Below are 12,172 nucleotides of genomic sequence, written 5' to 3'. Positions count from 1 at the left end.
TGTTTTTAGGCCCCGAAGTCGGTCTTCTTATCAAATATCCGGAGAGGGACGGCTGGGAGCCGTGGAGGAGAAACGGACTTCTTTGAGGAGAAACGCGGATGCAGACCATCGAAGAGACGTCGTCCTGCAGCTCCCGATTTTCGCGCGCTTTTGGCGCGGGTGGTTGTGGGTAGCGCGCCCAGGACGGAGAAAGGAGCCGGGGGGCTGTGACCGCGCCGCCCGCCGGGCCTGAGGGGATGGACGAGGACGATCCCCACGCCGAGGGGGCGGCAGTGGTCGCCGCGGCCGGGGAAGCGCTGCAGGCCCTGTGCCAGGAGCTGAACCTGGACGAGGGGAGCGCAGCCGAAGCCCTGGACGACTTCACTGCCATCCGGGGCAACTACAGCTTAGAGGTGAGCGGCGGCAGGTGGGGCGGCGGGACAGAGCTCGCCAGACCCCACCCCCGCCCCGCCCCTACCCCACCCTGTGGGGCGGTGGGAGTTTCCTCACCGGGAAGGGTCTCTGCCCAGCCGGGCGCCGAGGAGTGCGAAGCTGGAAGGGAGGGTATAGATCCCATCTCTCCATTTATTTTGAGGCGGGAAACCGAAGTCCGGAAAAGGAGTGGCTTTTCCAAGGTCACACGCCACTCAGGGGTCGTCCCCTGGTCTTCAGACCAGCGCCACAGACGTCTTGGGACTGCCCTTAAGTCTATTTGAGAAGCAAATACCATAACGATAAAAGCCTAAATGACTTGTGTGCCAAGACGCCGCTGCCCAGCGCTTTAGCCGTGTCGTCTTACTTGGTTCTCTCCACAACCCTTTTGACTATGTTCTGTGATCCCCATTACACAGATGAGGAAGCTGAACCCCAAAGAGGTTAAGCCCAAGGTCGCCCGGTTAATGGTGGAGCCAGACTGAGTCTGAGCCATAATCTCTCTACCCTGCTGGCCCGAAGTGTGGGTTGCTTTCTTTTTTTTTTTTGCCGTTTTGCCGCGGCACAGCTATTTCATCAGAGCCAATTGTGCACACAAGGCTTATCTCTGGGCCCCAGATTCCTCCTTCTTCAGACGGGGATAATTAGATGGTCTTGACGCTAAACACAGTGTCTGTCTCTGAACAAAGTAAAATGTAAACTATCATTAGATTTTCCCCAGCTATTCTTTTGTTAAGTCCTCACAACAGTCTGTGACATGACAGGGCAGAGAGTATTAATCCTGCTGTCCAGGTATCAAGGCCAGGAGGGTTGTGTTGCCCAGGTTCATTCTGCTTATCATCGCAGAAACCCAAACAAGCATAAGCCCAGTATAGAGGTAGAATTATGATGGAATATATTTGCAGTGGCCTCATGATGAAAAGTTTTTGTAATCTAAGAGGGCTGAACTCAGTGTTGTTCTGACTCATCACCCAGTAGAATAGTTAATCGCTGAGTTCAAAGGCATGGAGTTGGAAATTTGGAGTTGACTGTTTATGTGTGTGTCAGTATATAAGGGAGAAGAAGAGAGACTCTTGTTTGTCTCCAGGGTAGGACTGGATAGACTGTATTAAGGACAGTCATCTGCATCTCTGGGTGACACGACTGGAAAGCTGAGGAAAGGAGGAGAAAGTAAGGGAGATTATAACTTACAGCCTCTCGATTGAAAACAAACTTTTTAGAAGCCAGAGAAAGCATTTCTGACATCCCAAGTCTTCATTTAGTCTCTCATTGAATGCACATTGCTGATTGTAGACTGTGTTGAAGGCATTAAACTAGGCGCCTCTTTCAGATTCTTGAATATGCCTAGCTTGCTCCTAACTTTCTCCATGCCAGCCTCTCTGCCTGGACACTTCACTCCCCACTCAAGAGAAAGTTTAAGAGCCAAATCTCCAGTTAGGCAGAGTTGATCAGGGTATCTTAATGTTTGACTTAATTCACAGTTGTGTTGAATTAAGATTTTGTGTTTATTCTATTGAAAGTGTTTTGTTTTCCTCTTCTTTGTTGCTTTGTTTTTGGTGAAAGGCATTTTCATATATCTGCTGCTTCTTAAGAACCCCTCTGCCTAGTCCCTATCCTCTCTAGTCTACCTGACAAGCTCCTGATTACCCACCCCACTTCACCCATACATTTTGATGATTTGTCACCACTTACCACTTATGTCTCCTTCTGTGAACCCTTCTGTGACCCCCGCAGTCAAAATCAGTTGCTCACTACACTATATTTTCCCATAACACTTTATTTTCAATTCTTAAAACATGTATCTCACCAATTATAGATAATAATATCTGTTCCTCTTAGTTCTACACTTGGAGTTTTATAAGGTCAGAGTGTTTTTGTATTTGAAGGCCTAGTATCAAGGAACTAATTTAAATACTATAAGTGCTTTTTATTTTTAGAAAAAAGTCAAAGTAGTAATTTTGGTTCTTAAAGTTTCTCTATATTAATAGTGTTTTCATCTAGTAGCCTGTATCCGAAAGCTCTATAATACTTGGGTGTTATACCCAAACAATTCGTTAATCAAGGCTTCTAAAAGTATTCAACCTTAAGCTTACCTGCCTCAAGCAGTTAAGACTGCTTCACTGCTTTAGGGCAGGAACACTAGGTCTTAGATTTATTAGTAGCTACCCATTTCTGCTCACCCCTTTTGGATTATTGCAGGAAATCTTTATTAGTCATTTTTATTCTGCTAGAGTCTGGTCTTAAAGAGGATCTGCACTGCAGTATTGTGTTATGCTATGAGATTTGTGGCTAGTTCTTAATTTCATGTAAAGCTCAGCAATGAAGTCATAAAGTGAATCTAGCTTCAATAGCTCAAGTCTAGTGTTGAATTCTCAAATGTCACCTTTTTTGTAGCATTGTAAATTGAAATATCTACTAAGATAGAGAGCCATACTTAGACTGTGTTAAAGATTAGGGTAAATAATTCCCCTAATTTCTACCTCACAAAACTGACAATCTCCTTTATGTTGAACACGATAGGTATTAGTTTTTATATGCGTGATTCTTTTGCCATCATTCTACTTTGTTCTTTCCTTTTCTCTGCCAAAGTGATTAAAAAAGAAACAAAATGATAGAAAGGAACTTCCACATCATCAAGGCCATGACTGGTGTTATAATATTGAAAAAGCTAATGCTGAGAAATTGAGAACGTTTTCAGTAATATTAGATTTGGGGTGTAGATGAGAGATCTATATTTAGATTAATATCAATTCACCATGTTACACAGGACTGAGAGTAAGGAATTTTATACCCATTTTTGCAACCAACTAAGCTTTCTGACCTTGGGCAAATATCCTCACTTCTCTCGCCTGTTAATACAGTATGAAAATTAGACCAGATAATCCTAAGGTCTCTTTTGAGTCTAGAATTCAAGTGTTCTAACGAAATATATCCATTTTGCTGTTTTATCTTTTGCCTGCCAGGGAGAAGTTATACACTGGTTGGCGTGTTCGTTGTATGTTGCTTGCCGCAAAAGCATCATTCCCACAGTTGGAAAGGGTATCATGGAAGGAAATTGCGTTTCACTTACCAGAATACTACGTTCAGCTAAACTAAGGTAAAGCACTTTGATTTTTCAAACATTACTTTATAAATCCTGAATTTAACTTTAGAATTTAATTTCTCTTCATTTTAAATCATTTAGCTTCATCCCATTCTAAGTTTTTTTTACAGTTCTCACATTTTTTCCCCAGTTCTCACATTCTTTCTCTGACTTTCTTCCTCAAATTCTAACTTCAACCAAAGGCCCCTGTTCTAAATCTTTTCTTTTAATTGAGTTACGATTTATAAGTCATATAATTTACTTACTTGTACAATTCAGTGATTTGGGGTATTTTTTACAGAGTTAAGTAACTATCACCACAGGCATTACAGGCATAGAGGTTTTGTTTTTATTTTTTGTTTTTTTTTTTGGCTGCACCATGCAGCAGGTGGGATCTTTGTTCCCCAATCAGGGATTGAACTTGTGCCCCCTTGCATTGGAAGCATGGAGTCTTAACTTCTGGACTGCCAGGAATGTTACTAAATCTCTTTATCTATGATTTTTTTCATTAATATTTTAACTTTGAGAATAATTTGAAGCTTTCAGAAAAGTTGCAAAAATAAGAAAATTACAAAGATCATCCATACACCCTTGACCTAGACTCACCTTTTAGTGACATTTTACTCCATTTGCTTTATCATTTAATCTTTTTCCCTTAAATAATGTATTTTCCTCAACTACTTCAATTTAAGTAGCATCCATTATAGCCCTATACCCCTAAATATTTCAGTGTGTGTTTCCTTAAATAACTATAGTACAGTTATCCATGTCAACAAAATTAAATCTTGATACAATAATTTTCTATAATCTAACATCTCTATTCTAGTTTTATTACTTGATGCAGTAAAATTTTTTCTTTGTTTCATCTATTCTGGGTCCTTATTGCTGCTCGTCGGCTTCTCTAGTTGCAGCACAAGGACTGCTCACTGCGGAGCACAGGTGCCAGTGCATGTGGCCTCAGTAGTTGCAGTGTGCGGGCTTAGTTGCCTTATGGCATGTGGGATCTTAGTTCCCCAACCAGGGATCAAACCCGTCCCCTGCATTTGGAAGGTGGATTCTTCACCACTGGACCACCAGGGAAGTCACTAATTTTAAGTGACAATGTAGATCTTTATAGATTTGGGAAAATATGCATCAAATATTGCTAAATCATACTGCAAAATGCTGTAGAAGTATAGATTCATACATATACCTGTAAAACTAGAAGATTTTTATTGAGTATTTACCTGTGTGCCAGATATTATGTGCTAATAGTTTGCATATCTTTATTCATTTAATCCTCACATTAATCCTATCAAATAAATCTCATTTTAAAGATGAGGAAGCCAAGTCACCAGGAGGTTAAATTATATCTAGTGGTTATATACCTAAGTGGCAGAGCCTCTGAAGTCCATGCTGTGTTACTTATGTATCAGTAAACAAATATACATTAGTGTGTCTTCTTTTGAATTGTATCTTTAATTCAGCTTCAGTTTACAAAAAAAATTAGCCTAAGCAATTTCCAACTTAAAAAGAAAGTTTCATGTGGGAATTCCCTGTCTGTCCAGTGGTTAGGGCTATACACTCACTACAAAAGACCTGGGTTTAATCCCTGGTCAGGGAACTAAGATCCTGTAAGGCATGAGGTGCTGCCAAAAAAAAAAAAGTTTTGTGTAAAAATTTGTTCTGCTATTAATAGTGTTAAAAATTAGTATCTATTTTATAATTTGAATTTTAAATACTTAATAAAGCAGTTGTCTGAGTCTCATTAAGTAGTGAGAAGTAATTTTTCCTTATTTTTTACAAGTTTTTTAATAACTTGTGATTTAAATCAAGATTATTTTCATTCACTTATTATTTTCATATTTATTAGAACCTGAATGAAAAATTACTTTCCATAATTTTAATAGAAACATTGATATTAATTTTTTACAAAGTAATTTTCTTTTTTGCCTTTTGAGTACCCTTAAAATTAGATAGTGTGCCACTATTGGGACATATGTTCCATATTATCATCTTTTCTCTGTAGTTGGTTTTTGCTGGCACGGTGAGTCACAGATCCCAGTAAGCCATGCAATCAGGAGGGTAAGCAACCAATAGATTTACAACCATTCTGTCTCACAGCCATTCTGTTTTTCACTTTCAGTAGAGTATTTGTTAAATTATGTGAGATAGTCAACACTTTTTTTTTAATAAAATAGGCTTTGTGTTAGATAATTTTACCCAACTGTAGGCTAATGTAAGCATCTGAGCATGTTTAAGGTAGGCTAGGCTAAGTTGTGATGTTCAGTAGGTTTAGGTATATTAAATGCATTTTCAGCTTATATTTTCAACTTACAGTAGGGTTACAGGTTATATCCTATAACCCCATTTGTAAATTGAGGAAGCTCTGTACACACATAAATAACATAAAGAGAGGTGGATGACAAAGCAAATGTGCAAAATGCAAAATTGGTGAATATTGGTGAATAAAGAAGTTCTTATATACAATTCTTGCAACTTTTCTGTAAGTGTGATGCTATTTCAAAATAAAAAGTTTAAAGGATAAAAGGGAATGTTTAGATACATTTATGGCACATCCATATAGTGGAATAAAATCCAGCTGTTAACATTATGGAAGGACGTTCATGTGAACTGAGAGAAAATGATCTCCAAAATGATAGGGAAAAAGAGAAGTATAGAATATCTCTTGTAGGTAGTATGATTTCATTTGAGTGGGGAAAAAGTATTTAAGTAGGTATATATTCATAAATACCCTAAAAAGTTCTGCAAGGATAAATAAGAAACTAGTAAAAATATAATTGTGACTTTCTCTGGCTCAGCAGTAAAGAATCTGCTTGCAGTGTAGGAGATCCAGGTTCACTCCCTGGATGGGGAAGGTATAATTAGTCACTAACGCAAAGTTGGTTGCTTTAATGGAAGAAAACTGGGAGGGAGGTGATGGACAAGAAGAGATACTTTCCATCATGTATCCTTCAGTACCTTTGAAATTTTGTAAATATGTACATTACTTATTAAAAAAAGAAAAAACTGTCATAGAATAGCATGATATCTATCTTTGTATAAATATTTTTGCCTATATCTTTGACTCTCTCCTTAGATTCTCATAAAAATCAATTTTTGGATGAAAGAATTGAGTGTTTTTAAGACTTTATATTCATGTTGCCAAGTTGCCTTTAGAAAGGTAATTACTAATACTTCTAGCACATTTCACTGTATCCTTTTTGGAGTAGCATTTTTTTTTAAACAGCCCTATTGAGATATAATCCACATATCCATTTAAAGTATATAGCTCAACAGTTTTTAATATAGTCACATACTAACTACAATTTTAGAACATTTTCATCACCCCAAAAAAGAAACCTCATACTCATTAGCATTCACATGTTATACCTCCACTAAATCCCCTTCCTCTGGCAACCACTAATTCACTTTCTGTCTTTTTGCCTATCCTGGACATTTCCTATAAACAGAATCATGCAATATGTGATATTTCTTTGTGATTGGCTTCTTTAACTTAGCATAATGTTTTTAAGGTTCATCCATGTTGTAGCATATATCAGCATTTTATTCCTTTCTATGACTGAATAATTTTCCATTGCATGGATATAAACATTTTATTACTTTTTTGGTTGATGGACATTTGAGTTGTTTCTATTTTGGACTCTTATGAATAATGTTGCTATGAATGTGTACAGCTTTTTATGTGGACGTATTTCTCATTTCTCTTAGATGTATATATAAGAATTGTTGTGTCATGTGGTAACTCCAGTTAACCTTTTGAGGAGCTATCAAGCTGTTTTTCAAAATGACTATACTAGTCATTCTATGAAGATTCCAATTTATCCACATCTTGTCAAAACTTATCTATTTTTTTTTTAAGATTTACTTACTTGTTTATTTATTTATGGTTCTGCTGGGTCTTCATTGCTGCACAAGCTTTCTCTAGTTGACATGAGCAGGGACTACCCTCTAACTGTGGTATGTGGGCTTCTCATTGCAGTGGCTTTTGTTGTGGAGCACAGGCTCTAGAGTTCATGGGCTCATTAGCTGTGGCTCCCATGCTCTAGACCTAGGCTCAGTAACTGTGGTGCATGGGCTTAGTTGCCCTGCAGTATGAGGGATGTTTCCAGATTAGGGATCAAGCCTGTGTCGCCTGCGTTGGCAGCAGATTCTTAACCACCGGACTACCAGGGAAGTTGCTATCTGTCTTTTTTTTTAATAGTTAAGTACCCATGAACTGGTGTCTCATCATGGTTTTGATTTGTATTTCCCTAATGGCTAATCAAGGCTATGGTTTTTCCTGTATGGATGTATGGATGTGAGAGTTGGACTGTGAAGAAGGCTGAGCACCGAAGAATTGATGCTTTTGAACTGTGGTGTTGGAGAAGACTCTTGAGAGTCCCTTGGACTGCAAGGAGATCCAACCAGTCCATTCTGAAGGAGATCAACCCTGGGATTTCTTTGGAAGGAATGATGCTGAGGCTGAAGCTCCAGTACTCTGGCCACCTGATGCGAAGAGTTGACTCATTGGAAAAGACTCTGATGCTGGGAGGGATTGGGGGCAGGAGGAGAAGGGGACGACAGAGGATGAGATGGCTGGATGGCATCACTGACTCGATGGACGTGAGTCTGAGTAAACTCCGGGAGTTGGTGATGGACAGGGAGGCCTGGCGTGCTGCGATTCATGGGGTCGCAAAGAGTCAGACACGACTGAGTGACTGAACTGAACTGAATGGCTAATGAGAAACCTGTATGTAGGTCAGGAAGCAACAGTTAGAACTGGACATGGAACAACAGACTGGTTCCAAATAGGAAAAGGAGTATGTCAAGGCTGTATATTGCCACCCAGTTTATTTAACTTATATGCAGAGTATATCATGAGAAACGCTGGGCTGGAGAAAGCACAAGCTGGAATCAAGAATGCCGGGAGAAATATCAATAACCTCAGATATGCAGGTGATACCTCCCTTATAGCAGAAAGTGAAGAGGAACTAAAAAGCCTCTTGATGAAAGTGAAAGAGGAGAGTGAAAAAGTTAGCTTAAAGCTCAACATTCAGAAAATGAAGATCATGGCATCTGGTCCCATCATTTTATGGGAAATAGATGGGGAAACAGTAGAAACAGTGTCAGACTTTATTTTGGGGGCTCCAAAATCACTGTAGATGGTGATTGCAGCCATGAAATTAAAAGACGCTTACTCCTTGGAAGAAAAGTTATGACCAACCTAGATAGCATATTGAAAAGCAGAGACATTACTTTGCCAACAAAGGTCCATCTATAGTCAAGGCTATGGTGGTCATGTATGGATACGAGAGTTGGACTGTGAAGAAGGCTGAGCACTGAAGAATTGATGCTTTTGAACTGTAGTGTTGGAGAAGACTCTTGAGAGTCCCTTGGACTGCAAGGAGATCCAACCAGTCCATTCTGAAGGAGATCAGCCCTTGGTGTTCTTTGGAAGGACTGATGCTGAAGCTGAAACTCCAGTACTTTGGCCACCTGATGCGAAGAGTTGACTCATTGAAAAAGACTGATGCTGGGAGGGATTGGGGACAGGAGGAATAGGAGCGACTGAGGATGAGATGGCTGGATGGCATCATCGACTCAATGGACATGAGTCTGAGTGAACTCCAGGAGATGGTGATGGACAGGGAGGCCTGGCATGCTGCGATTCATGGGGTCACAGAGTCGGACACGACTGAGCAACTAAACTGAACTGAATGGCTAATGATGTTGAGCATCTTTCATATGCTTTTTTGGAGTACTGTATTCTTTGTAATAGATTTTCAATGAAACAAAAACTCTTTTGAAAGCTGTGAAGTTTACTTTGTGTTTTAATTTAGTTTAAAAAAAATCACATTCATAGTTTAAGTGATATCAGTCCTATAAGGCTTCTTTGTTTTCAAACACTCTGATGTACTTTGTTCCAGGTTCAGTTCAGTTCAGTCACTCAGTCGTGTCCGACTCTTTGCAACCCCATGAATTGCAGCACACCAGGCCTCCCTGTCCATCACCAACTCCCAGAGTTCACCCAAACTCATGTCCATCGAGTCAGTGATGGCATCCAACCATCTCATCCTCTGTTGTCCCCTTCTCCTCCTGCCCCCAATCCCTCCCAGCATCAGAGTCTTTTCCAATGAGTCAACTCTTCGTATCAGGTGGCCAACGTATTGGAGTTTCAGCTTTAGCATCATTCCTTCCAAAGAACACCCAGGACTGATCTCCTTTAGAATGGGCTGGTTGGATCTCCTTGGAGTCCAAGGGACTCTCAAGAGTCTTCTCCAGCACCACAGTTGAAAAGCATCAATTCTTCGGCACTCAGCTTTCTTTATAGTCCAACTTTCACATCCATACATGACCACTGGAAAAACCATAGCCTTGACTAGATAGACCTTTGTTGGCAAAGGAATGTCTCTGCTTTTCAATATGCTATCTAGGTTGGTTATAACTTTACTTCCAAAGAGTAAGCATCTTTTAATTTCATGGCTGCAGTCACCATCTGCAGTGATTTTAGAGCCCCAAAAAATAAAGTCTGATAGTTTCCACTGTTTCCCTGTCAATTTCCCATGAAGTGAAGGGACCGGATGCCATGATCTTCGTTTTCTGAATGTTGAGCTTTAAGCCAGCTTTTTCACTCTGCTCTTTCACTTTCATCAAGAGGCTTTTTAGTTCTTCACTTTCTGCCATAAGGGTGGTGTCATCTGCATATCTGAGGTGATTGATATTTCTCCCAGCAATCTTGATTCTAGCATGTGCTTCTTCCAGCCCAGCGTTTCTCATGATGTACTCTGCATATAAGTTAAATAAGCAGGGTGACAATATACAGCCTTGACGTACTCCTTTTCCTATTTGGAACCAGTCTGTTGTTCCATATCCAGTTCTAACTGTTGCTTCCTGACCTGCATACAGAGTTCCCAAGAGGCAGGTCAGGTGGTCTGGTATTCCCATCTCTTTCAGAATTTTCCACAGTTTCTTGTGATCCACACAGTCAAAGGCTTTGGCATAGTCAATAAAGCAGAAATAGATTTTTGGGATAGCAATATGTACATTGGATTTATATGGGAACATATTAGTCATGGCTCTGATTTATTAAAAAAAAAAAAAACAAAAAAACATACCAGCTACCAACTTTAGCTCTCTTAAGGAGAAAAAAAAATGTATTGAAATAATATTGGATAGCTGACAAAGTCTTTAGGATAACTTGAGAAATTAGGCTTAGAAAATGACCAGGAGAAAGACAGGCTGGCTACACAATCAAAGAGTGTATCACAGAACCCATCTAATAGGTACACAGCTTGCATGGCCAGCAGTGCTGTCCCTGGATGTTGGCAATGTTTTAGTCCCTAGGAGCTGCTATTGAGCTCCGTAAGAATTTACCACTTCCTCATTTCTGTGCCGTCACCTCCAGATTAAAAAACCAAACAGATATATCTGATTAAGGACCTTAGGTTTTATGCCTTCACCCTGAGTTCCAATGCAGCTGACCGTTCTAGTAGAAAATCCTCAGACAAAAGAAAGAATAGAATTTCACATGCTGAGCATCCCTGTCTCCAACAAAGCCCTCTATAGTCTCTCTCTATAGAGAGACTATAATTTTATCAGCCAAAAAAATTTTAGTAATCTAGCTTTTTTTCTTTTTTTGCTGCTCTTGATAAGAATCTTTTAAAAAGACTCAGCTTCTTAGATTTCAGTCAGCATGTCTGGAGTTTAACTTCTATGGACAACTAACTGATGATTTCTTCCACCGCCTTTAAAAAAAGATATTACATGCATTCTGTAATAACACTAGACACTTAAATGAACTTTAACACTACAAAATTTCAGTCCAAGACCTTCCTAACGTGGGAACATAAAAAAATCCACTTATAATTGTATAAACCAGAAATGTAGAGCCATAGTCCATTAAGTGATTTTTCTGGGTATGTTCTACCTTCTTAGGTATATATTGATATTTGATAGTAGAACCACGTGTTGTAACACAAACACTTGAATTTTATTCTTTCCCTATAACAGTCTGGTGCTTTGTGAGCAACTTCCAGAATCTAATATTGAGACAGGCTGTCTTTCCTCAGACTAGTTTTGTGAACTCATCAGTCTGTTGACTAACATTTACTTTGTAATTTATATTCAGAGTATTGTCTAGGTACTACAGAGAATAAAAGAAGTAGATAGGTACTACCTGCATAGTCAAAGATATTTTATGTATTGACTGTTAATTCAGAGTTTACATTCTCACAGTGATTCTGGGAACCAAAGTAATTTCATAGTACTTGAAATGGGGTTTTTTTTGTCTCTCTTTTTTAAAAAAATAAATTCAGGGATTTTAATAAAGATTCTTAGGTATAAGTAGAGTGTCTTCTTTTCCTACCATTATATGGATTCATTTTAAATTTGCTTTTTTCTGTTTGTTTAGTTTAATACAGTTTTTTAGTAAAATGAAGAAATGGATGGACATGTCAAACCTGCCACAAGAGTTTCGTGAACGTATAGAAAGGCTAGAAAGAAATTTTGAGGTGTCTACGGTAATTTTCAAAAAATTTGAGCCAATTTTTTTAGATATATTTCAAAATCCATATGAAGAGCCACCAAAGTTGCCACGAAGCAGGAAGCAGAGGTGAGACACTTTATGCTCATATAATTGACATAGAAATTATGATACAAACTTACTAAGGGCATTTGCATTTTAAAAGTCAACTTTTT

The 12,172-nt window shown here is 39.1% G+C and overlaps 1 protein-coding gene across 1 annotated transcript in view; it reads left to right on the top strand.

Annotated features, from left to right (window-relative positions):
* Positions 1 to 236: 236 nt before the first annotated feature.
* Positions 237 to 12,172, top strand: part of RBL1 (RB transcriptional corepressor like 1) — a 65,042-nt gene continuing 53,106 nt past the window's right edge. Inside the window, exons 1-3 of the mRNA XM_068987326.1 lie at positions 237 to 392; positions 3,375 to 3,508; positions 11,886 to 12,086. Coding sequence (XP_068843427.1) covers positions 237 to 392; positions 3,375 to 3,508; positions 11,886 to 12,086 — 491 coding nt within the window. The remainder of the gene's footprint in view (positions 393 to 3,374; positions 3,509 to 11,885; positions 12,087 to 12,172) is intronic.

Source organism: Capricornis sumatraensis, chromosome 15 (assembly GCF_032405125.1).
Source record: "Capricornis sumatraensis isolate serow.1 chromosome 15, serow.2, whole genome shotgun sequence".
Lineage (NCBI taxonomy): Eukaryota > Metazoa > Chordata > Mammalia > Artiodactyla > Bovidae > Capricornis > Capricornis sumatraensis.
Note: the sequence above shows the minus strand (reverse complement) of the source record. Positions and strands in the feature narration are given on the sequence as shown.